Below are 22743 nucleotides of genomic sequence, written 5' to 3'. Positions count from 1 at the left end.
GATGCCATTTGATTGCTCAGTTAGGACATTTAGAATCAACTCTGTTAGAACAACTACTCACTTTTCCAAATGCATTTGAAGCACGTTGTTATATAAACACTAACTCCACTTTTTGTTTGTCATTCATTCTGCTAGCCAAATAAATTCATGCATATTCATCCTGGTTTTATCAATTGATTTGTTTCACCTCCCAAACATTTCAGAACTTGAAATGAAAATCTGAGAAGAGCAATGCTTGTGATCCTACTGATTTTTAGGAAACATTCCCATAAAGCTACTAAAAGAAAATGAATAAGATGAACCACAGCACTAAGCAGATGAGCTACTGGTATTATTTTACTGACTTTTCTTGCACAAGAAAACCAGAAATCATCATAAAAGAATACCTCTGTGACATAATTCTGATGCTGTTGGTCTCTGTACTCAGTACCTGGGAATGTTTTCCTTTCTAAGCACTGAAAATGTTGGCATCCTTGGAGCTTCATTTCACACCTGGAAGTTTTTCTGACACAGGAGGGGTGATTTTACCTCTTCCTGCCTGCTGTGATGTAACATTGCCACTTTTGTCATACCCTAATTCAAAACAAACCTCAGAAATGTCACCTCCTGACTCACCTTCTACCTGCCGGTCCTGTTAAACCTGAACTTTTCTGAACTATTCTCCCATGTATCTAAGATACACTTCTTATAAAACTATTAACTTAAAGGTGAAAGAAGGTGGCATTTACTGAATCAAAATAAGGCTGTTTCTTCTTTGTTTTACCTAGGTAATGCACACTGCCGATGAAATAGCACCACTGCCCAAGCTGAAATACCTGAGTAACAGTCATAATGGAGACCGTTTTCACCCACATTATTTTTGTAGCCCTGTAATGAAATACATCCCCTAATTCCTAGTTTCAATTTCCAGTATTTCATGAAGGAAAATTACATTCAGACATGTGATCTGTCCTTGAAACGCTTACCACATTTCAGTTCTCAGCAGATCCATTCTTGACATCTACAATCACATTCCTACTTAGCAGCAGTACTAGCAGCACTAAACTGTGTTTTAACCATTTCCATGGACTAACATTTTGTAACCAAGAATCTCCAACCTGCTGGTTTTTGCAACATGAACAGGCTATGACTTCTGCAGTTACAGAAAACGAGGCAAAGGTTAGTGGTTTCTTCCAAATGTCAACTTGGCGGTGCTACGCCTGGAACAGAGGTGCTTACCACCAAAGCCTACCTCACCAACCTAAGAATATACTGCGTAACATGCAAAACAAATTGAAAGATTACACTTCACACTGAAATCAGCCCTCTAGATTTCCTGTCTTGTGTGCTAAAGACGAGGTTTGTAGCATGCTTTTAACCAAAGCTGCTTAGCACTGTCCTTTATAAAACCTGTTTCAAATCATTGCCAAATCATTGTCAAGTTTCAGATGTGTGGATCAAAGTTTCACATACACTATTTCCTCTGGCTACACTTTTATTTTGGAACATTCAAATAACAAATCTTCTTGCCAAAGGTTTTAAAAAACAAGAAAACCCCTCACTTCTCCGAAGAACTCTCTCAAATCCCTCACTTGAATCAATTTCGGTGAGCAAGAACTATGGCCAAAGCATTTACCTTCTCCTTCAACACCCAGGTTACCAAATGAAACCTGGCTAGTTTTTTTTGTTGGTTTTTTTTTTGTTTTGTTTGGTTTTTTTTTTTTAAACTCGGGAGCATCTTAAGAACAGTCACACAAGGGAGTTTTGCAGAATCTGGCTTCCAAATTACTTGACCTACACTAGTTGTTTTTAGCAGTAAATTGTCCCTTCAACTCTTGTCCATTAAAACACATCGCATAAAACCAATAAATAAATCAAGTGCAACTCTCTTATCGAGCCTAGCCTCTGCAACATTCACCGTTCCCTGTTAAGACTAGAAAAATCTATGTACGAAGATCTGTAAGAACTTTAATTACACTAAATAAGAAAACTCAGTCATACGTGGGATCAAAGAGAAAAACAGAAGATTCTAAGTACCAACTCCCATTCTCCCTCCTTTTTTTCTCTCCACATGATTTTAATGCATATTTGCCGTACGTAGTTTAGTTTTCTCTTTTACACATGAATAAAAACCTCACAGGTGTCACCATAAAAAACACTTACTAAACACAAACAAGTATTTTACAGTCCTGCACTCAATGTCAGCTGTTGTATGTCCTCTGACAAGAAAGCACATTCCCAACGAAAGCATAATTTTTCTCACAGGAGCAGACTGCATGCAAGAAGATGATAAACATTCTAATCAGAGTAACAACTTGGAATACAATGCCACTTCCTCTGTGAAATAATTTCATTTTCCTTTTGCAAGGAATAATATTGCTGCTTTAAAAATAAAAAAAAAACCCCATCAAACCAGTGGAAACTATTGAACACCATTATACAGTTGTTCTTGCGTGGTTACTGGAGAATAGGCAAGAGTGACAAGCTCCAGTCCCTGCAAGGAACTGAGAACTCCTAATATCCTATTGACTCCAGTTGCTTTTCTTCTAGTTGGCTCTAGAGCAGGAAAATCAGTAGCCTAAATGGATCAAACTGTTATGTCAGGTATTATTTAGTAACTTTCCAATGTAGACCCTGGCTTCACAGTTAGCCACTCTAAGCTAGTGAAGGGAATAATTCCTACTGGCCATGTGTTATCACCCCCTTCCTTTGCACAAGCACTCCAGATTGTGCAGCCACACAGCTGGCTGGGTCTCATTACTGAGAACAAATCCTGCAAAAAAACAACGCCACAAATAGTTTTCAGCCCTTCTGAGGCATGATCTGATTCATGCTGCAGTTGTGTAATCTCTAACATCAATATAAGGGAGAAGATGAGAATGTGTGGCTGCACATGTAGGGAAGAAAGGGACCATGACTTCTGGCAGTAGCTAGGATTTGGACTAGCTGTTTAATAATAACCATGAAACTGCACATTTTTTTGGTTCCTTAAGACACAGACTTCCAACAAAACACAGAGTTCTTTTCAGAGTAGCAAATACAGGGTTGTGATCAGGGATTTATTCCGAAGTTTTGCTCATCACAGATATGTACCTGTGTACACAGCATGATATTTTAAGGATGGCACATGGTGAGGCAAAGCAAACACCCCAGGAATGAGATGCAACTACTTTACAGATGAGCAGGGAGGAGAATTCAGTGGCTTTAAAAGGGAGGCAGATGAAGGAAGTCAGACTACAGACAGAATACAAACTGCAACTCATGCACTGCTACAACATAGATGAGGCAAAGTGGAACTGTTTATCCATGTTTGAAAACTGGGATTAATTCTAACCCCCTCCTATGGGGTTTGGGGTTAAAGAAGTTTTTACATATGCTCTGCTTCCAACTTCTGGTAGACACCCCGCTCCCACCCGCCTCAATCTTCTCTCTTCCAGCAATTTCATGCCCTTTCCTCGCTAAACTTGGGCATCCAGCCAACAGCATCATCATGCTTCTCTTTCAAACAACCCTAAAACATAAAGCCAAACAAACTAAAATAAGTGAAAGTTGGAGAAGCAATGTTGCAAGAGATCTAACACTGAGGAAATGAACCAGAGTCTCCAGCTCACAAAGTGCAGTTAAATTGGGGAAGTTCCTCACTGGCCAGCTGCATTGCAGGTCCCTCTGTTTTTTTTGTGCAAAACGTACATACAGTATTTATCTCCAGGGAAAAAAGCCTTTGGACTACACCTACAACACTGGTAAGGCAGCATACACCCCTTCATTGATAAACCTGGTTTAAAGCAGGCTATTTTGGTTTGACCCAAACCTACTCCTTGTTGACTTTAAACTAAAAAAGAAAAGAAAAAAAAAGAAAGAAAAAAAGAAAAAAGTCAAATCATAGTATGAAACCTGTACGTCTAGCCTTTTATACAACTTTAACCAAGACAGTTTAAAATTATATCTGAAAGCCTTGGAGATACACCCTCTGGGATCCGACTATACTGGGGTAAAATTATCACATCTATTGGATACTCCTTACCAGCCCTTTGCTGTAAGCTACTGATTCTGCAATGCTTGTGTGAGCATTTCCCAATTCACATCAGGCAGAGAAACAGTCACATTAGCTCACTTGATTTTTTAAGTTGTTTAAACTTCTCTTGTAAATTTTGCCTGAAGCTAACTTGGGGAGGACTTACATGAACTGTATCTCTAGCGGATATGTAAGGGCAGTGACTTCCTTTGGCAGCACAGTCTCCTTAAAGTAGCTGTTATCTGCACATTAACAAACAAGTTGAAGCCTTGCCTTTAGAAAAAGGTTTAGAAAAAGACAGGGGGAAGAAAGAAAACAACTTTTGAAAGGAAATCTTTAAGCAGGATTTTCTAAGCAGAAGTTACTTGGAATTGAATCAAAGTCCTCATTACTTCATCATTCTATTTTCTTCTAGCATTAAGCAACCATCTCGGCTAAAACAAAGGAGACTAAGCTTGTTTTGTAAATGGTTTGCTGCAACACCATTACTTAGAATCATTACACGGTTCATATTTGCTGCTTTGACTCAGGCCCTCAATCCCAGTATGCACAAAAGGAAGTTTATCTCTCCTCCTGTATTTCTTCCTCATCTGTTTTTACTTTTAAGACATCTGCTTTTCTCAGTTCTCACACTCAGGATCATGGATAATGAATACCAGTAAACGGACACACTCCCATCAAAAGCATCAGTGCTTTCCACTATTTTTGCTTCCAATAGGCCTGAGCTGGTCTTGTCCCATATTATTCAGGAAAGACACACCCCCCCTTCTATGGACTCTTCCAGAATCAGGAAACAATTTCTCATTTTCTTTTACATCTCTTCACTTTCCCGTGAATACTTCAAGACAACTGGCGACTCAAGACTTGAGTGTAACTTCTCACTTTCACAGGGGCAGAACTAACCTGGTTGTCACTTCATAACCTACAGCAACTTCTTCTTAGTGATCTGGTTTATAGCGCAGAGGAGAAATGAACTGCTGCACAGAAATAGCAATCAATGTGGCAAAGGGCTGCAACTTCTTCAACCTGCTGTGACAGTGTCTCTGGAAACTATACTCAAGCTTCATTAAACTTCAGTTGATGACATTCTTTTGCAGGCTTGAGTTGGAATGCTGAATCTAAAAGTCAAGTCAATAATTCATATTTTTTTATCTTGTTTTTAATTAAAAAGCTTGCAATTGTTGTTATAAATCTTGCTCTCACATCATGGTAAGTTGTATTAAAAAATATACTTCGGTACAGGACACAATGCAAGCTGCCATCTCCAGTACAGAGGACTGAGCTAGTGTTGTAATGGGAAGACATTTGCTCATTAAGAGAGGAGAGAAGGCTGTGTGTTCTACACGGCAACTTTTCATTTCCTTACTTCTACAAGTTTAGAGAAATATGTTTGTACCATGGTCCAAAGACTGGCCAGTAAGCACTCAGAGGGCTTCAAGGTTTTCACACACATTATCATCTCCTTCAACTCCATTTATCATCTCCTTCAACTCCATTTATCATCTCCTTTCCATTTTTATACGGAAAACCTGTAGCATGCAGCATGTACATAAGGTACCACCCACAGAAGCAGCTATGTAAAATAGAAAAGACTGTTGCCAAGAAACTATACTGCACATATAACTTCTCACAAAAGAGACAGGAAAACAAAAATACGATAAATATTAGTTCCTCCATTTCATGATTAGGGTCTAAGATACTATGCTAGATACCATAGCCTATAGTTTAAAACACATAGTCAACTTTCAGTTATTCTGAAAAGGAGGGGGAAGGAAGGGCTGGATAACATGGATAAAGCAATACCACAGGTTAATACAAAACATAATGCAGATGGTGTACAATGATAAGTAATGACACTGCTGACAGAAGAGTATCAAGACCTCCTAGGTAGCACTGACCCAGGTTATAAATCCCCTCTAAGGCAGCACAGTGCCTTTTGAATAAATTTACGCTGTCCAAGCTGGCACTCCCACAACCAGCTTAGCCACTCCAAGTACACCTACTACGTTGTTAAATCACCCTCAACAATCTGTTCATAGCTATCGAGAGTTCTACCTGAAGAGACTACCAGTGAGAAAGATTGTATGTTACTGTCACTTTGTTTAATGCTCTGCTCTGGCTTTCATCTGTATCAGTGAAGTATCTCATATTCAGCAATCCCAATAGCTCTGCGACTAAACTGTAACTTGGGGAAGGAGACCTGGCACAGAATAAAGGCAGGAATAGGTCAGTCAGGAGGGCTGGAAATGTAAACCACAACCAACAAAGACTTCATATTTCCACGATTCATCCATTTATTTTACTAAAAGTGAGCAATTACTTAAATTCATTTTAATATTGTACATAAAATTCTCCATCTACAAGTATTTTCACATATGTCAACCAATATAACAACTGCAATTTACCTAGTATCACATTAGTTTTACATATTCCCCCTATAATATTTCACTGATCAGTTCAACATATATTACCTTACTCCCTTTTTCCACAGACAGTTTAAACAGAATGATATATTAAAGTCAGCAATAGATGAACAGACCATAAAGAAAAAACATTTTAGCTGTGAACACATTTCAGACTGTCTTAAGTGGAGAGTTAGAAACAAACTAGCTCAAACCAGAACTGAAAATTTAAAGGTCCTAAAAAGCAAAGTGAGTAATTTCACATAAAAAGGCCAATTACTTTCAGAGAAAGGCAAGCATTTCTATAAAATTTTATGCCCGCTATTACTGCATTTCTCTGAAGCTCTTAATAGAGTGCCTCCATATTTATGGCACTTCGATGCAGCTTCATCAGACTATACAGTAAAGTCACCAAATATGTCTCATACCATTGCAGACACTAATCTGTCTTTAGCAAAACGGTATTTTATTGAGGAGAAATGTCAATAAAGTTCAACAGTCAAAAGTCCTGTGTTCTTTTAATGACTCCTTGAGGCCATCTCTCATGCTGACATCATCCCTAACAAAAAAAGTCTGTTACACTTTATACAAGCAATGTTGCAATTTTCAATAGGACAATTACTGCCAGAATTCTAGAAAAAGAGCTGGAGTCTTACCAAATCATCTGTGCAGTATGAACCATTTTAGTATCAAGAAATAAAACAACAGTATAGGATATGTATGGAAAATATCCCATATCAAACAGAGAGAACAGCCAAATAAGGAGATAAATGACAGCAATTGCCAAAACATATGTTCATAATATGAAATAAATTTTGAATCTGGAAACCATAAAAGTCACCTTCAGTCAAAAACACACCATGCAGACATTAGCAGGGATCAAGGACTACAGAACTGGTGGTCACAATTTCATACATCTTCACTTTTTTAAAAGCTAAACTTGCAAAAAACTAGTAGCAAGGCTATCAAAATGATTGTTACATTCTCAAAATAGTATTTGAGGTGAATTATATACATCTTTTCAGAAAAAAATAAACATTATGAATCCCTGGCAGCAAACATACACAACAAAATCCAAACTGATCTGACTACAACTGAAAATAGATTTTTTTTCAAAACCAAACCAAACCCATCCCTGTTCAGGAAAATACTTAATCAAGGTTTAACAGTAAACATTGCTCTTAAGAGGCAGTGATGGAAATTAATCTCAAACTGCAGTAGTCACTTTGAAAGTTTTTGGCTGGTTGGCTCTATCCCTCCAGCTCCTTCTCAGAAACATCAGTTTTGTGCATGTGACAACTCTACCTATAATGGCTCAGTACAAACTGCATGGAGCAGGAGAAAGCATTTTGCCTTGCTAGAAGAATTCTTGACAAACACTAAGCCACAGAAGAAAAGCTGCGTGGTGACTGCCCACGCTGCACAGCAACGATGAGAATTCTGCTTCCAGAGATCTCTGTTATTCCATTTCAGAGTGACTACTTTCACTGCTAGGATTTTTAGACCTCTACATATATACAAAACCTTATTAAAAAAGTGTTCATTCACAGATGTGTAAAAAATCCAAATGGAAAAATCTCAAAGTTACAAAGAAACTGCTTCATACCTGCTAACACATGGACACAAGCATGACACTGGAAATGTATGAAAGCACACTACTGCTCCTCAGCAACATGACACCCTGCCTTCTGCCCACTGCTTATGAAATACTTGACTGTGCTCCAGCAGAGCAGGGTTTCATTTTACAAGGGTGCTTCACAAAGTTAGCAGTGAGGCAAACACAAAGTGTGCAGTAAATGAACTCATCCCCCCCAACCCTCCAGATAAAGTTTTTTCAGGTACAAAAGGAATTACCCAACTACACAAACCGACTTAAAGAAAAAATTCATTTTAAAGCAAAACACATTAAAAAAGCTTTGAAAATGGAGCTAGACCTGTTGCCAGATTGTAAGTCCATGTGCAAACCTCTGGATCCATGTATTATTTTTTCCCATTAAAAATTATGAGCACTGTTAAAAACATACATTTAGTTTTTATTCAATCCATTTATCCTTCCTAAAACCTCACTAGGATAACAGGCTTGGGTAAAAAGAGGGGCAACCGTCTTCAACTTAGGTGGAACAACAGGTAAACTAGTAGTTCCAACACTGAAAAAAAATCCCAAACCATAGAAAATAGTCCCACTGCAACAATCACTCCCTGGATTTTAATCAAGAGACTTAATGGAAATAATTCAACTTTAACAACTTCCAGCTTTCAGAAGTCTGCACAGAGCAGTGGAGAAATAGGAGCAAAGGGCTTTGATGCAGCAAGGGTACTAGACAGCTTAAGAGTCCTGAATTACAAATGTGATTTTCACTGAATAGCAAAGAGTAAGCCTATGAATCACACACAGCAAAATGGAAGGGTTATACATCAAAAATAATTAGCCCTGATATGCAGTTTTTTAATATATTATAAAAATGGCACAACATTAAAAGATTAATTTAGCTTCAGTATATATATGGAAGTGATGAGCAAAAAGCAAGCAGTAAGGGCAGGAAAATATGAGTCAAGCAGGATATTTGAAGTTTATACAAAAAGAAGAATGATGATAAAGCACTAACAATAGTGACAGTACTGAATATTTCTCTTGCCCTGAAAGTAATATTGATGTCATTACTTAAGTACAAGACAGTGAAGAACATCTATCCTGAGATCACTAGAAGCACAGAAATGCATCTATATTTCTAACAGAAGTAAAATAAAACTCTTCAGGCTACTACAAAGCAAGAATGAGAAACTTATGAAAAAGTCTTACCATAAAAAATATTTAAAAATAAAACCATTTTAGTTTATATTTCACCTGATAATATTTAACATTCTTTACAAACAAGAATTTCCCCATCTCTATTAAACTGCAACTACAGCAAAAGAAGAAACAGCTGTTATAATTGTGACAGGAAATATTACATACAGAAATACAGAGCACTGCATTTCATTGACACAGATTAAGATAGCAAGAGTGGCAGCGATCATAATACAAGATGCCATAAACTGCTGATTAAAAATTTGGTAAATGAAAATTTGCCACTGGAGTTTGACATCCCCTGAAAAAGTTAACACCAACAACGACTCTTCTGTCACAAGAGCTACATGGAAAAGTTGTCACGTGGAAAGTAACATGAAGAAAGCTCTTGAACAGCTGGAGTGAAATAAAGTTTATTACAGTGAAGTTATACTGATGCTACAGGTGTGAAGCAAAATTGAAGTTACATTCACAATTTAATATGCACACACACGTATTAAACGCTTGTTCATTAATCTTCTTTCTCATCACGAAGATGCTACCTGTCAGATGTAGGCTGACTCTGTTTTATGAATCAAGACCTCCAGAACACCACAAACTATTTTTGCTTACCAAAAAGGATGCCTCCAGCTTTACAACTGTTAACATCCCCAGTTCCTCCTAAGTACTGTCATCCCTGTACAACACGCAATTTTATGAGATTACATCATGTAGTAATATAGCTTCAAACCAACTGGCATGGAAACAGAATACAAAGGCATATAAAAAAACCTTTTTCAACAAATTTAGTCTATGTGCAATATAAAACTTGAAATGAAATTAAACTGAAGTCCCCCAAATAAATGGATGGCTTATGATTTCTTTTTTCCTCCTCTTTTCATGGGGCACAAACTGTGTTTTCTAGCTTTAAAATTATATGACTTTGCCTGAGAAGTAAAACAATCCACAAACCAGTTCTTCTATAAATGCCTCTCACATAACCACGTATCTCCATGCAAACAGCAAGGAAGCAAGATGTACCACACAAATTAGAGAAAGCAAGATGCAAGGACATGGGAAATGCACTAGTATGAGGATTTCTTTAAGGTCAAAAACAGAGAATGGAAACAGAATAGGCAAATCTAAAAAGCATGATTTAAGTATGAACACATTTTCTTCTAATATGATTAAAAAACAGACACCAGTGTTCAGCAGACTGAAATATCACCAGTAGAGAAAAACAGAAGTATAAACTGCTGCTCTAAGAGTGAAGTGGTAGCCATGCCAGCCTACAGAAAGTTCCTCTCTGCCTCTTGCACTGCATCGCATCAGTGCCACACAGGAACAAAGAGAAATTCTCATGATTCTACTCGGGTCTTTTTGTTTGTTTGCTTTTGTAATCCCCAACAATTGTCAGGTATCAGATATATTTCTCATTACATACTGAGAAAGCCCCAGAGACATGTGTTGCAGTCATTCATTAGAAGAGGAACCCCCTTCCCCAAAACAGATGAGACAACACCTCATTCAAGTTATCCCAGAATCTGTTCATACAGCTTGCAATGCATGCTTCTAAAAAACCCTTGTATTTTCCATTTATGTATTCAACATGGTCAAGAGTTGAAAATAACTGCCTCATATGGGAAGGATACAGTCAGATTTAAAAAAAAAATAAAAAAAAAATCACATTTCTGTCTGAAAGTCTAATTAGATAGAAATAATAACAGCGATTATTAAAACTCCAAAACGATTTTTTCCATTTAAATACTGCAAATCTGGCAGCACTGTGCCAACAATTGTATTATTGATGAAAATATGTATTTTTGCCTTTTGTTTTACATCTCCGAAGAGGAAGAATGTATGTTTAAAAAAAGCTACTTAAATGGTCTAGTTTCAAACTGATAACATGTTATTGAAATGGAACTTCCACAGACTTATTTCTTAACCACTTTCTGAAGCAGCACTACAGGGACTGTGAATAGAAATTATACTGCAGTAACATTGACGCAAAGAACTTAAGAGATTAACAGATGCCCTTCTCATTTTAGCATATATTTGTGAAAGCAGAGATGGCAGATGTTTAAAAGATTACATCTGTATTACTCAGTTACATAATTCACATCCCAATCATGTACACTAGAAATATGTGGGGTGAAAAAAGTACCACTTCCATTGTGCCTTCCCTCTTCAAAGTGCTGTATACTCCTTAACTAATAGCAGTAAACACAACTCTCTTACCTGTTCCCTAATAGCAACTTTAATAGAATGTCATGGTGCAGAAAAAGTTAAATTCAAGAAAAACATATGAAGCATCTTAATTTCATAAGGAAAAAAGACTTCTGGCAAGGAAAGCCGTGTTCAAAGATTTATTTTATTAGTACTTTAATACTTTGGTCTAGATGAAATACTATGAACTGGAAGAGACTCTTGTGTTAAGTAACAAAAATGCTCTTTTGAAAAAAAGCAAGAGCAGCATTGAGCTTTGCAACCTGTAATATAGTACTGCCAAGATATTTGCAATAGCTGAAAGAATAAATTTAAAAAAACCCCACAGTATGTAGAGGTGTTTGTAGCTACAAAAGTATCCTCAAAAACAAAATACAAGTTTCAGATCAAGGATACAAGTAGTTCGTACCAGGCCCTTTATTCATACATATAATGTTTAATATTTATTCAACATGATCATAACCATCTGCACGCTTGAACTTGTGATGAATGTAGTGATATGGAAAGAGCATTGGAAGTTAAATCTGTAAAAAATATGGCATATCACAATCCGTAAAGTTCTCAAAATAATTACAATACAGGTATGTTTTTGTAACCCCTCACATTCTTGACATCTTAAAGTACAACTCTGGAAAAAAGTTAATTCTTCAAATTACAACATGCCAAGTTGGACAGAAACTATGGCTTTATCTTCATATTAAGGTGTTTTGGGGTTCGCTTGGGGTTTTTTTGGTGTGTGTGTGTGTGTTTTCTGTGTTTTTTTTAAATAAGCACATTAATACTCTTAAAAGTGTATTTCTGGTAGTATAAATAAACCTTCAGGTAAACAGTAACGGATTGTAAAAAGAATGTTTTCAAATAGAAAACTAGCCTCCTTCTTACTCTACATGAAGAGAAAATAAATCACACTCAACACCATTTGTTAACATTCACCCTATCAACTAGTCAAGAGAAAGAAGGATGTAATACTTCAGGAATATTTTTAAATAGTTGCTGTGCATTTGGCCACTAACAAAACAAATCCAAATCTTCTACCTCTTATTTCAAATTACAAGTTAAAGTTTTTTTCCCCTCAGGGAAAATTAAAAACCACCAGGGATAAAAATTGTGAGCAAGTATCTTAAAAACAGATAAATAAGAAAAATATGTTAAATTGATCTTAGTAAGAAATTTGCAGTTAAATATTGTCTCATGATAAATGATACAACAGCACCTTTAAATTGAAAATTCAATTCAAAAAGCTGGTTTTAAAAAAATGTGTTTTCAGGGAGAACAGGAACTACAAGACAGACTAAACAGTATCAGTTATGGGGGGATTTGGGTGGTAGTATTCTCCATGAAAATTTCCTTCACCATGCTCAGAATGAAAAGCTAGCATTTAATCACCAGTGAAGGGTATCAACAGTGAAGCTTCTAGGCTCTCCTTCTTACATTGTAACTTTTAACGGTAATTATAATAATCTTGACACACAGGCATCCCTGAATGATGGGATATGCTTCGCACAGCAGCAGAACAGAGCCATGCAATATATAATACTTGAATATTTTGCAACACATTTACAGCTTAAACTATCAATCTGCTGTTTGAGCATAGATGGGTTCCAAAGATAATTTTTTTACCCTGCTAAGCACAAATCTACCCACCCCTTAGCAAGCCAGCAGAATAAAAGGAAGTAGCAGATGTCTTATGGCTTATAACCACATTCAGTCATGGCCCTCTACAAAAACATTTATTCCACAGCTGAGCTTGGAGTCAATGTAATGACAAGCACCTAATTGTCCTGCTATTATTCTGCTCAGTGACTCCTTACTCATAGAGAACAGCATGTATGATACCAACTAAAAGACCAGTAAAAGCCTTGGTCTATGATTGAACTAACAGGTAATATATATGGCCATTAATAATAGCAATAATGAATTAAGCAGGTTTAAATTACTACTTGTTTCATCAGCACCCTAAAATTAATGTTCTCCTCAGATTCAAAAGGAATCTTCTACCAGAAGTTTTTTACCATACGAACAACTTGGATGAGAAGACTGAAGTTGGCAATGAGAGAGGCATTTGAGACAGAGGGCAAGATTAACAAGGAAAGAAGAAAAGGTTAAGACATGGAAGCTGGGATGAAGGAGATGAAAAAAAACTGGGAGCAGAAGAGACCAAACTGAGATAACAACATATTGCTGGGTCCAAGACATGTGATGTGAACACATGGAGGAACCACAACCCGGCAGAACACAATCTCCTCCCATACACCAAGTACAGAACCCAAGTCCTGCACATCCCATCACTCCACTGCTCTCAAACATCTGTAGAACTCTGAGACAGAGCATCCCACTCTACAAACAGGTCCCAGGGAATGAAACCTACTGCTACCTTATTGGCTCAGGTAAGAGAGACCTGATGGTTGTAAAGGTTTGAACTGTGCTGATGAGTCACGTGGATGCCAGCATGATTCCACTTAACTGAATCTAGAAATTCAGCCTGAATTTAGAATTCAGTGTTAGGAAAGTAACCTGAAAAAGGCACTGGTATTTTGTACAGAGAAAACTCAGTTAAAAACTTATGTAACTCTGCTAAATCAAGCACACAGACAGTATAGTCTATAATCAAAAATGCCCACATAACTTTAATTGCTCATTTCCTGTGCATATCTACTGTCTACAGGTCTTTAATTAACAACCACATACAACTTTTCTTTCCTCTTCAAGATTTTTCTGTTCAAGTAGATTTCTTCAGACAAGATGAAATTACTGTAAGAATCAGGACTGATCACAGTAACAGTCTTATGCAAGAAACTGTTGTTGAAAAAAAGTTAGGGAAAAAGCAGGGAATTACAGAAGGAAAAAGGGATGCCTAACCTGAAAATTGGTGAACGCTGCTTTGGGAAAATAGATCGCATCCTGTCAGTGCCATATATTTCCTTCATAATACTAAGCAAATCTTCTAAACTAATTTTTCCAAAGGTAGTAATTAATCACATATTTCCATTTTTCTAGATGTTGGGCTTGATTTCCCGTACTCCTCAGGAGTCACCAAGGCATCTGAAGTTATTAAGAACTGCATTTAAAAAAAATAAATAAGCTGTAATAGCTTGGTTGCCTAAAAGTTCAGGCACTAAGTGTTTTGAATTTGGCACCCCAAATCAGCAAATGCTTTCAAACTTTGTAGGATTCCAAGTTTCACACATTACCTTGCTTCACTTCACAGAGATGACATGAAAGATAGTGTTTAAAACCTTTTCAATAGCAGGGTGCACTACCCAAAAGCCCAAGGCAACAGTAACACATTTCTGTATTCTGAGCTAAGTTTCAAAAATAAGCAGAATAAAGAGACTAAAATTCACATGGGTCATTGAACAATGGGGGGTGGGGTGGGGGGTGTATTGAATAGGTGCTCGCTAATCCTACTAATCCTACTGCCCTCTGCAGAGAGCAGACTATGGTTAAAAACTGTATGTTCCGGCAGCCAACACTTGGGCTGCATGGCAAGTTGGATTTTTTAGGCATATCCTCATTTTGGAGTGCTTAAACTACATTTAGAGAAGACTATGACTGTAAATACTTGAACTTTCAAATCAGTAACATTACCAGCTAGAAAAGAACAAAGACTCTCCTCGTTCTAGAGAGACTTCTGGGCTCTGGCAGTGAAAGCAGTGGTTTGTAGCGTAGAATCATAAGTAAGGCTGAAGTAAAAGATACAGGGACAGTTTTGTGGACTTCAAAGTGAAAAAATATAGCCCTCTTCCTGCACATATACAAAAGTACTAACTTAGGCAAAACAATCCTATAAAGAAAAGACCACAATGTATTACCCTTTGCATCTTCTCTAAATATCTATAATTCAGAGAACTAAAGCAATATTTTAACTCTCATGCACAGACACTTTTAACATGAATGGGTTTTCACCCCTCCACTTTGGGGGAGGGGTCATAGCAGATAAAGAAGAAAGCACACTGCATAGCCCATGACTTCAGCTAAATACACAACTGCAATTCATTCAAGCTGTTTGGCTAACGTCGGAAACCATGAGATCCAAGCCTGATTAGTTATTAAAGAGAGAAGAACCCTTGAATTGAGTTATAGCCTGTTTGTTAGCTACCATGTAGTTTTATTTTTAACACATGCTATATAATCTGCAGTGTTTGTTGTAACTAATTCTTTACTGCTGGTTCTTCTACTGAAGAAACTAATTATGTCTACTGCATTCTAAAGCTAAACCTAAACCATCAGTTTAAAATTACTTGCATAAAATAATGTATTTCGCCGAATGAAAGCATGAGATCCAAATCCGTCAGCAGTAAAGTTTCACTGAATGTAATTTGGCTCTATAAGCCATACTCTAGAAGAAAAAATTCCTCGGCTCACTGACTCAAAGCTTAGCACATTGCTGTACAGAAAATAATTAGCAAATTTACAACACTTCAGTGGTAAAAGGTTACAAAATAGAGTTAAGGTGTGATTTCACAATTGACACAAGTCAATTTAAGCTTACGTATCTGCCAAAAAACCCCCTCTCATTCTCCTCACCCCATACAGTCTTTCCACCTTTTCTGTTTGTGGGCACTCACATACACATGAAAACATAGCGAGCTGTCCAAGGATTTGCTCTAACTGCAAACTAGTTACTGGCTGAGTTTTCAGCCAGGTAAGTACAAAACAGCTTGCTGGAAGGCCATATGATTGCTGGTGTTGACTGTGCAGCAGGACATGAAGACAGAACTTCCCTTTTTGGCATCAGCATAGAACTTGGATCACATTAAGCTGTGTATTTACGACTGACTTCATGGAGTACCTAACCAATACATATTTGCTACCTCCAAGCACATGTGCGGCCACAGGAGAAGAGGGCTGGAAACACCATGAGACAAACACATTTCCTTTTTCCGTAAACTCTAATTTGTCCTTCATGTGACTGCAGAATTCAATATATTCACGTATCAATCCCTATCCTCTTTACTTCTTATGTGATTACAGTTATCTCCAAAAATATAATTAAGAGTGTGTATGCGGACAAGACAGTATTAAAAAACTAGTCTGATCACGATGGAGGCAGGACAGTGGAAGACTACTAGGGAAGTCACTAGAAACACATGCAATCCTGAACACCACTTACAAGAGTTTACTGGTAGTAAAAGTTTGATTGTGGGACTTTTTCTTTTTGTTTTAAAAGATCAACTCGCCACACAAAGGCATTCAGAATGTCACATATAACTTTTACTGCAACAAGGCTTAGAAACTACAAGCTCAGACTCCACTGCCCCAGTTGCTATAAAACATTAGGCAAAAAGACTGCCTGTGTGCCAAGAACCTTTGAGCATTACTGCAGGCCTCAGCTTTCTATCAAAACCCAACCCATTCAACAAAAACGACATCAACTGTGACAGTCTACTGCTCTTTGCATTTTGAGGGTAACAAAAAAAGCAAGAGAACTGACCTCAATTTACCAACTTACCAAAGTACCACTCTTAGATAATTTCATTAGCCTAGACTAAGAATTGCCAGTATTTATGCAGAGAACACACATGAGATCAAGACTTTCTAATAACAGAAACGTAACAAGAAAGAGAACAAGAGGGAGCAATAGTCAAATTATAAAAGGATTGACACAAGTAGGAGGTAAGACCAAAAAATGCAGCTGAATGGAACAAGCTAGATTACCATCTGAAGTTTGTGGAAAGATTGTCATCCTCCCTCCTTCTTGCTCCTACAGCTACTAGAACCTCTGGACAGTGTATTTCTGTTTGGGTTTTGATAAGGGTAGAGGCAAGTATACAAATCTGAGTCCAAGACTCTGAACTACCCAAATGAAGTGTTAGCTTTTCATTTTTAATACTGGAACTTTAGATAATCTAAGTACCAAACTGTAAACTCATCTGACAAACAGCCTGTGACTTGAACAAAGAACAATCCCATTTCCTTCCAAGTTATCTTAAAGATCATAATAAAATTACATTCAAGATACAGTAACCCAAAGAGGTTTTTTTCAAACAATTATTTAATTTCAGGCTGGTTTGGATTCTGCTGTTGTGGCTTTCAGAACAAATGTTTGGGAAATACATCCACTACTGTATGAGCCATACTGTACTTCTCAAGCTCTTTTACATTTCATCAGGTAATATCAACTAATTTTCTGGCAGGAAAGAACAATACCAGTGAGACCTGTTACTGCAGAACACTCATACAGTCACTGTAATCCTTCTAAATGCAAGCAAGCACTTAGCATATAGAAATTTTATTGATGCTATGGTCAGATTTTACCATTTCTATGGAGAGCTGCTAAGAACAAAAGCACAGAGATACCTCATTGGCAAAGTCATTCAAAAGGTAGTAGCAGACAATTTTTTTTGTTCCTTTTCAGGGTCTTGCTATCCTTTTTCACTATTAATATATTCCAGAAACAAGACATAATACACTGCATGTAATTATCTTACTAGTTGATTTCCATACAACAGCCATTTCTTTTATTGCATAAACCCACATATTCCCATCTTCTCCTTTAAAAATGGAGACAGTGAGTGGTTTAGGTAATTACAGCTGTCATGGAGGGTTTGACAAATAACTTTTCTGCTCAATGTATGCTTTAGGCCACTGGGAAGCTGTCAAATAATGACATCAGAGTCTACATTAACACTAACAAAATGCAACTGTGCTTCCTTTCATACTTAACTCAGATGGTTTATAGCCCTTCCTTTCCCTATTCCCTGGTCAAGAACAAGAATGGAATGAACAAATGGACTGTAATTCAACCCAGATAAAACAGGGATAGATAATGCAGGTTAAATGAAAGAGTATGAAAGAAAAAGAGAAGCACATCCTTGCTTTGTTAATGAAGAAGCTTGCTCATTCTTCATCATCAATGAACGTTGTAAGCTTGAGTCACTTCCTAAAATTCCAATTAAGTTGGAAGGGATGAGCATAAAGAACAACTGCTTTCCCCTTTTTCAGTATCTAAGTTATTATTACACTGCATTTCTTGTACACGAGCCATCCCATATGTACAAGAACGTTAGATGGACTACCGCGTCGGACAGTGTGGGGAGCTACCTTCCCACTAATCCATTCCAAAGCTCTCAATCATAGACCATCCCATCTTCAATTTGATTTTGTATTACGTGATCTTAATTCCAGTCAAAGTACAAACCAACCAGAAACTCGCTATTACTTTGATGCCTGCTGAAGTCATCTGCTCAGTTCCGAGAACAACACTGAGAACTGATCTTAGTTTAAAAAGCCACCTCTGGGTCTTCAACACCTGGAAGACAGCAGTGCCCAGAAGCAGCTGAGGCTCTGACATTACTCAAGAACTCACTTTGCAGTGAAAAGTTTAGTGATTAATGAGGAACTTAATTTTTCCACTGATGCCTAACAGAAATATTATATTAACTTCCAGAATAAAAATGCAGCAAATCTGATCTGGTCATACGGTTTAGTTTTAGGTAGTTGCGAGAAGCAGGGAAGCAGGGAGTTGGACTCAGTGATCCTTATGGGTCCCTTCTAACTTGAGATATTCTATGATCTGTTTATCAAATATTTTTCCAAAGTTAAGTTACACCTGCCAGAAACTCTGTTCTGATGACTGTTTAGTGAATCGTTAAGAATGGTACCTAGAAGCTATCACAGCCTGAGCAGCAGGGTTAGTACTACTGTCAACTCTCAACCCATAAAGATCTAAAGAAATGTAATCGTCCCATTGATTTAACACTGAAACATTGAAAATGTACCTTATGGCTGACAACTACTTAAAGAGATTCTCCCCTCACCCATCATCAACCTCAAAATCTGCACAGAGCACCCAGCTAAACTTGATCAAGCATCTAATCTCTAACGCCCTGTTCCTACTGACCCCCTTTGCTGGTTCATCTGCATTAAAAACAGCTTCCAGGCAAGGCCAGTCATTCTGTTAAGGCTTAAGGCTATGCTAGATGCTGGTTTGCTGGCAGCGTAGTTACATTAATGAGGTATGTGATTCATTCCCACCTCTTTAGCATTGATGCAGTTACAGTGACATGCAATTCTTTTATTACTACAAGAACGGGAATGAGCTACACCAGTATAACATGACCTACACTAGAGAGGTGTCTAATCTTACACATAAAAAGGAGTAAGATTTGCATATACATTGTTTTGTCTTCAGTTTTATACTTCGGGAGTAATTCCAATGATTTTTATGAAACCCCACATACACATGCCCCACCTGATGTGCTTTGAGTCTTTGTGGCACAGCATGCAGGAAGGCACTCAGAGTCTACAGTCTAGGGGGTTATTTAAAGTGTTTATTTTAAGTGCTTGTAACACCTAACACACATACACATTATACCATAATATTTGTGGCCACTTCCATACAAAAGAACTGGAAGTTTCACAAGACAGAAACTGATGTGGCAGAAGAAGTGGATTAAATTTGTAGCTGAACACCCAACTGAAAACTGGGGGTCAGAAACGCTTGCATGGATTTTTCTCCATTGCCCAGCCTTATTCAAAACAAAAAAAGCCATAGAACAGACCACGCTAAAAAAAGACACAAGATGAAGTTATTCACAGCAGCCTTCAAAACAGGGAATTTAAACAGAATGTGTCTCGCCCCTCCCCCCACTCCATAAGCTTTGCTTCTTACAACTTAAGAACAGTTCTAGCTTTTTCCTAAGGTTCATTGTGATGATAAATGCACAAAAGTGTATGGTATGCACTGCCGCTTATTAGCATTTAATGCTTCTTGAACAACTACAATGCAAATATTCATCACAATAGATGGGAACCTTGGTGGAAACAAGAATTCCCACAAATTGTTTAAGAGTACAGTAAATGAATAGTGTTATAAACAAAAAGCCCAAATCCCTCACAAATGTGTATGCTGCATTTGGTTACAGATTAGCCCACTACACATCCATTATGCAACTGCATTTGTAGAAAACCCTTTGAACAAGAAAAATTTTATACCCTAACAAGAAGCTTCTTCTATTTATAGATGTGTTCAAGCCAAACCACAGTTGTCTCAAGGTTTGGTTGCATATGTGGTTTTTGGGTTTTTTTTGTATTAGTGACAGATTTTTGCATAATTAGGATGTTACAGGACAGAGTATGAAGTCAGACAATTTTAAAGGAGGCTGCATTTTTAATTACTTAACTGTCAGTGTATCAACACTAAAGAACACGGTAACTTTCAAAAAGTGATGTTTGGAGTTTATTTCTAAGCTACAGCTCAACACAAAACACTAGAAAAATCTACATGCATAGGAAGTAATCTAAGCTACAAAATAAGGGCATGCTAACACCTTTTAAAACTACTTTTACTTCACTTACACAACTAGACAATCAAAATAAACTATATTTGCTTTATATAATGCATTAAGAAAACTTCTACATCCTGCACAAACTCTCATCATTTCTCAAGTCTCATCTCTCTGTTCAGTACAGTAATATGTAAACATACTCTGCAAATGTGTTTTTATTTATGATCAAGGTGCTTACAGGGTAAGTATACATTTTTAGTGTACTCCTATGAATATATTTGAGGAGCAGAGGGAAAAAACAGTCCTATTGCTTACTGTACCTTGTAAAGTACATCTTAAAAATCCCTAATATTTTTATGCATAACACAGGAGAAAAAAAGAAAAAGGGACATGATTCTGCTCACAGTACCCTTCATATCTCGCTATGGCTATCAGCGATGACAATAATAGAAGCATAAGAGCACAAGAAACAGTTGTCTTTAGCATATGCACACCTGACAGCCTTCTTGGAAAGCTGGTTTCCCCTGTCAACAGCACAAGATAAGAGATGGCGAGGGTGCGTATATATGCATATGTACACACACACTCACATATATATACATCAGAACAAGAACGTGGCTGGCTAAAACCACATCAGTGAGCAAGAGTACTGAGAAAAACCTCATAACTCTTTTTAAAACAGCCTCCAACAAGGAAAACAGCTCTAGAGCTGAGACGACAAAGAAAAAACCCCAACAAATCGGGAGATCTCATCCGCCAGACCCACAACGGGCAGAGGAAGGAGGAGTACCCTGCAACAGCTCCTCCATCCTGCCTCTCAGCCGAGGAGAGGAAGGGCGGAGAGCGAAGGGAGGAGAAACGGCCCAAGAGGAGAAATATCCCAAGCATCGCCGCCGGTGAGATGAAATCGTCCTCTACACCCACATATACACTCTTCAAGAGAAATGGGGGAGACCCCCCCAAACATCCACTGAAAAAAATTCTCCTCCTCATGCATCCAGCTTCAATTTACTGAAGAGACAGCAAATTGATCACCTCAGCCTCACTCTTAGCGGGGGGCTGGCTGTCCTCCCCCTCCCGCCCCCTCGGGTGAGGGGAGGACAGCCAGCCGCCCCCAAGCCCTCTCTGATGGGGAGCCCCCAGGCCCCGCCACACCGTCTGCCCCCGGCCCTGAGGCGCTTGTGAGGGGAGGGCAAAGCGTTTCCCCTACCCCTCTTCCCCGCCGTCTCGCCCCCCCCCCGCCTCAACCCCGCGTCCCTCACCGGCCTGGGTGGTGTCGCTGAGGTCGTGGTTGGCGGCGCTGGCCCGCGGGTAGTCACGGAGCTTCCTGCCGCTTAAACTGAGGGTACCGCTGGCCGCCGCTTCTTCTAAGGCTCGGTCCAAGGAGCGGCTCCACGAACCGGGACCCGAGGAACCAGGTGGCGGAGGACAAGCCGCCGCGTTGCCCGCCGGCATCACGGCAGAGCCGCCCTCCGGCGCCGCCAGCACCGCGGCCGCCATTTCCCCCCCGCCACAGCCCGCCGCCGCCGCCGCCGCCGCCGCTCCGGCTTCGCCCGCCACTGCGCAGGCGCGGCAAAGCCCGGGGACCGGCAGGGAGGGCGCATGCGCCAGCCTTGACAGGGCGCGGACCGCGCATCCGCAGCGGGTACAGCGACGGCGCCCGGCAAAAATAACCCGAAACATCCTCTTTTCGGGTCCGATTTTTCCGCTCGCCTGGGGTAATCTGGCGTGCGAGGGTGCCCACCTCCCTTTGGACATGGCTGTAGTGCCTGTACACCTTCTGAAATTCAGAAGAATTCTAGTTTCCCCAAGCAGGGTGGGATGCCACAGCGGCTGCTCAACAGAGGTTGGTTGGCTTTTGGGTGAGCACCGCTCGCCGCTGACCCATTCCAGCGGCAAATCAAGGAGAAAACGCACATATCTGAACTAGGAAGGAAAAGTACCAGCTGCTTCCTGTTGCGTTTGTTTTGGTTTGTTTTGGATTTTTTTTGGTTTTTGTTTTCTTGATGTCATCAATCCTTATAAGGTCACACTCTTTGCAACATCCAAATAAATGCCAGCCTTGCTCTGGGAAAGCGCCGACCCATGGATCCACTGCTTGTGCTGGAGCACGTCTGAATGCTG

The 22743-nt window shown here is 38.8% G+C and overlaps 1 protein-coding gene across 5 annotated transcripts in view; it reads right to left on the bottom strand.

The window, feature by feature from the left end:
• LRCH3 (leucine rich repeats and calponin homology domain containing 3) overlaps positions 1-22176 on the bottom strand; it is a 70973-nt gene extending 48797 nt beyond the window's left edge. For 3 of the 5 annotated variants that reach the window (XM_069792480.1, XM_069792481.1, XM_069792484.1), the window contains exon 1: positions 21882-22175. In XM_069792480.1, coding sequence (XP_069648581.1) covers positions 21882-22119 — 238 coding nt within the window. In that variant the 5' untranslated portion in view covers positions 22120-22175. Of the gene's footprint in view, positions 1-21881 lie in introns of all 5 variants that reach the window. The other 2 variants (XM_069792483.1, XM_069792482.1) reach the window with 2 other exon arrangements.
• Between the last annotated feature and the right edge of the window lie 567 nt (positions 22177-22743).

The sequence above is a fragment of the Haliaeetus albicilla genome, chromosome 9 (assembly GCF_947461875.1).
Source record: "Haliaeetus albicilla chromosome 9, bHalAlb1.1, whole genome shotgun sequence".
Taxonomy (NCBI): Eukaryota; Metazoa; Chordata; class Aves; order Accipitriformes; family Accipitridae; genus Haliaeetus; species Haliaeetus albicilla.
This window is presented reverse-complemented; position numbering and strand designations above follow the sequence as displayed.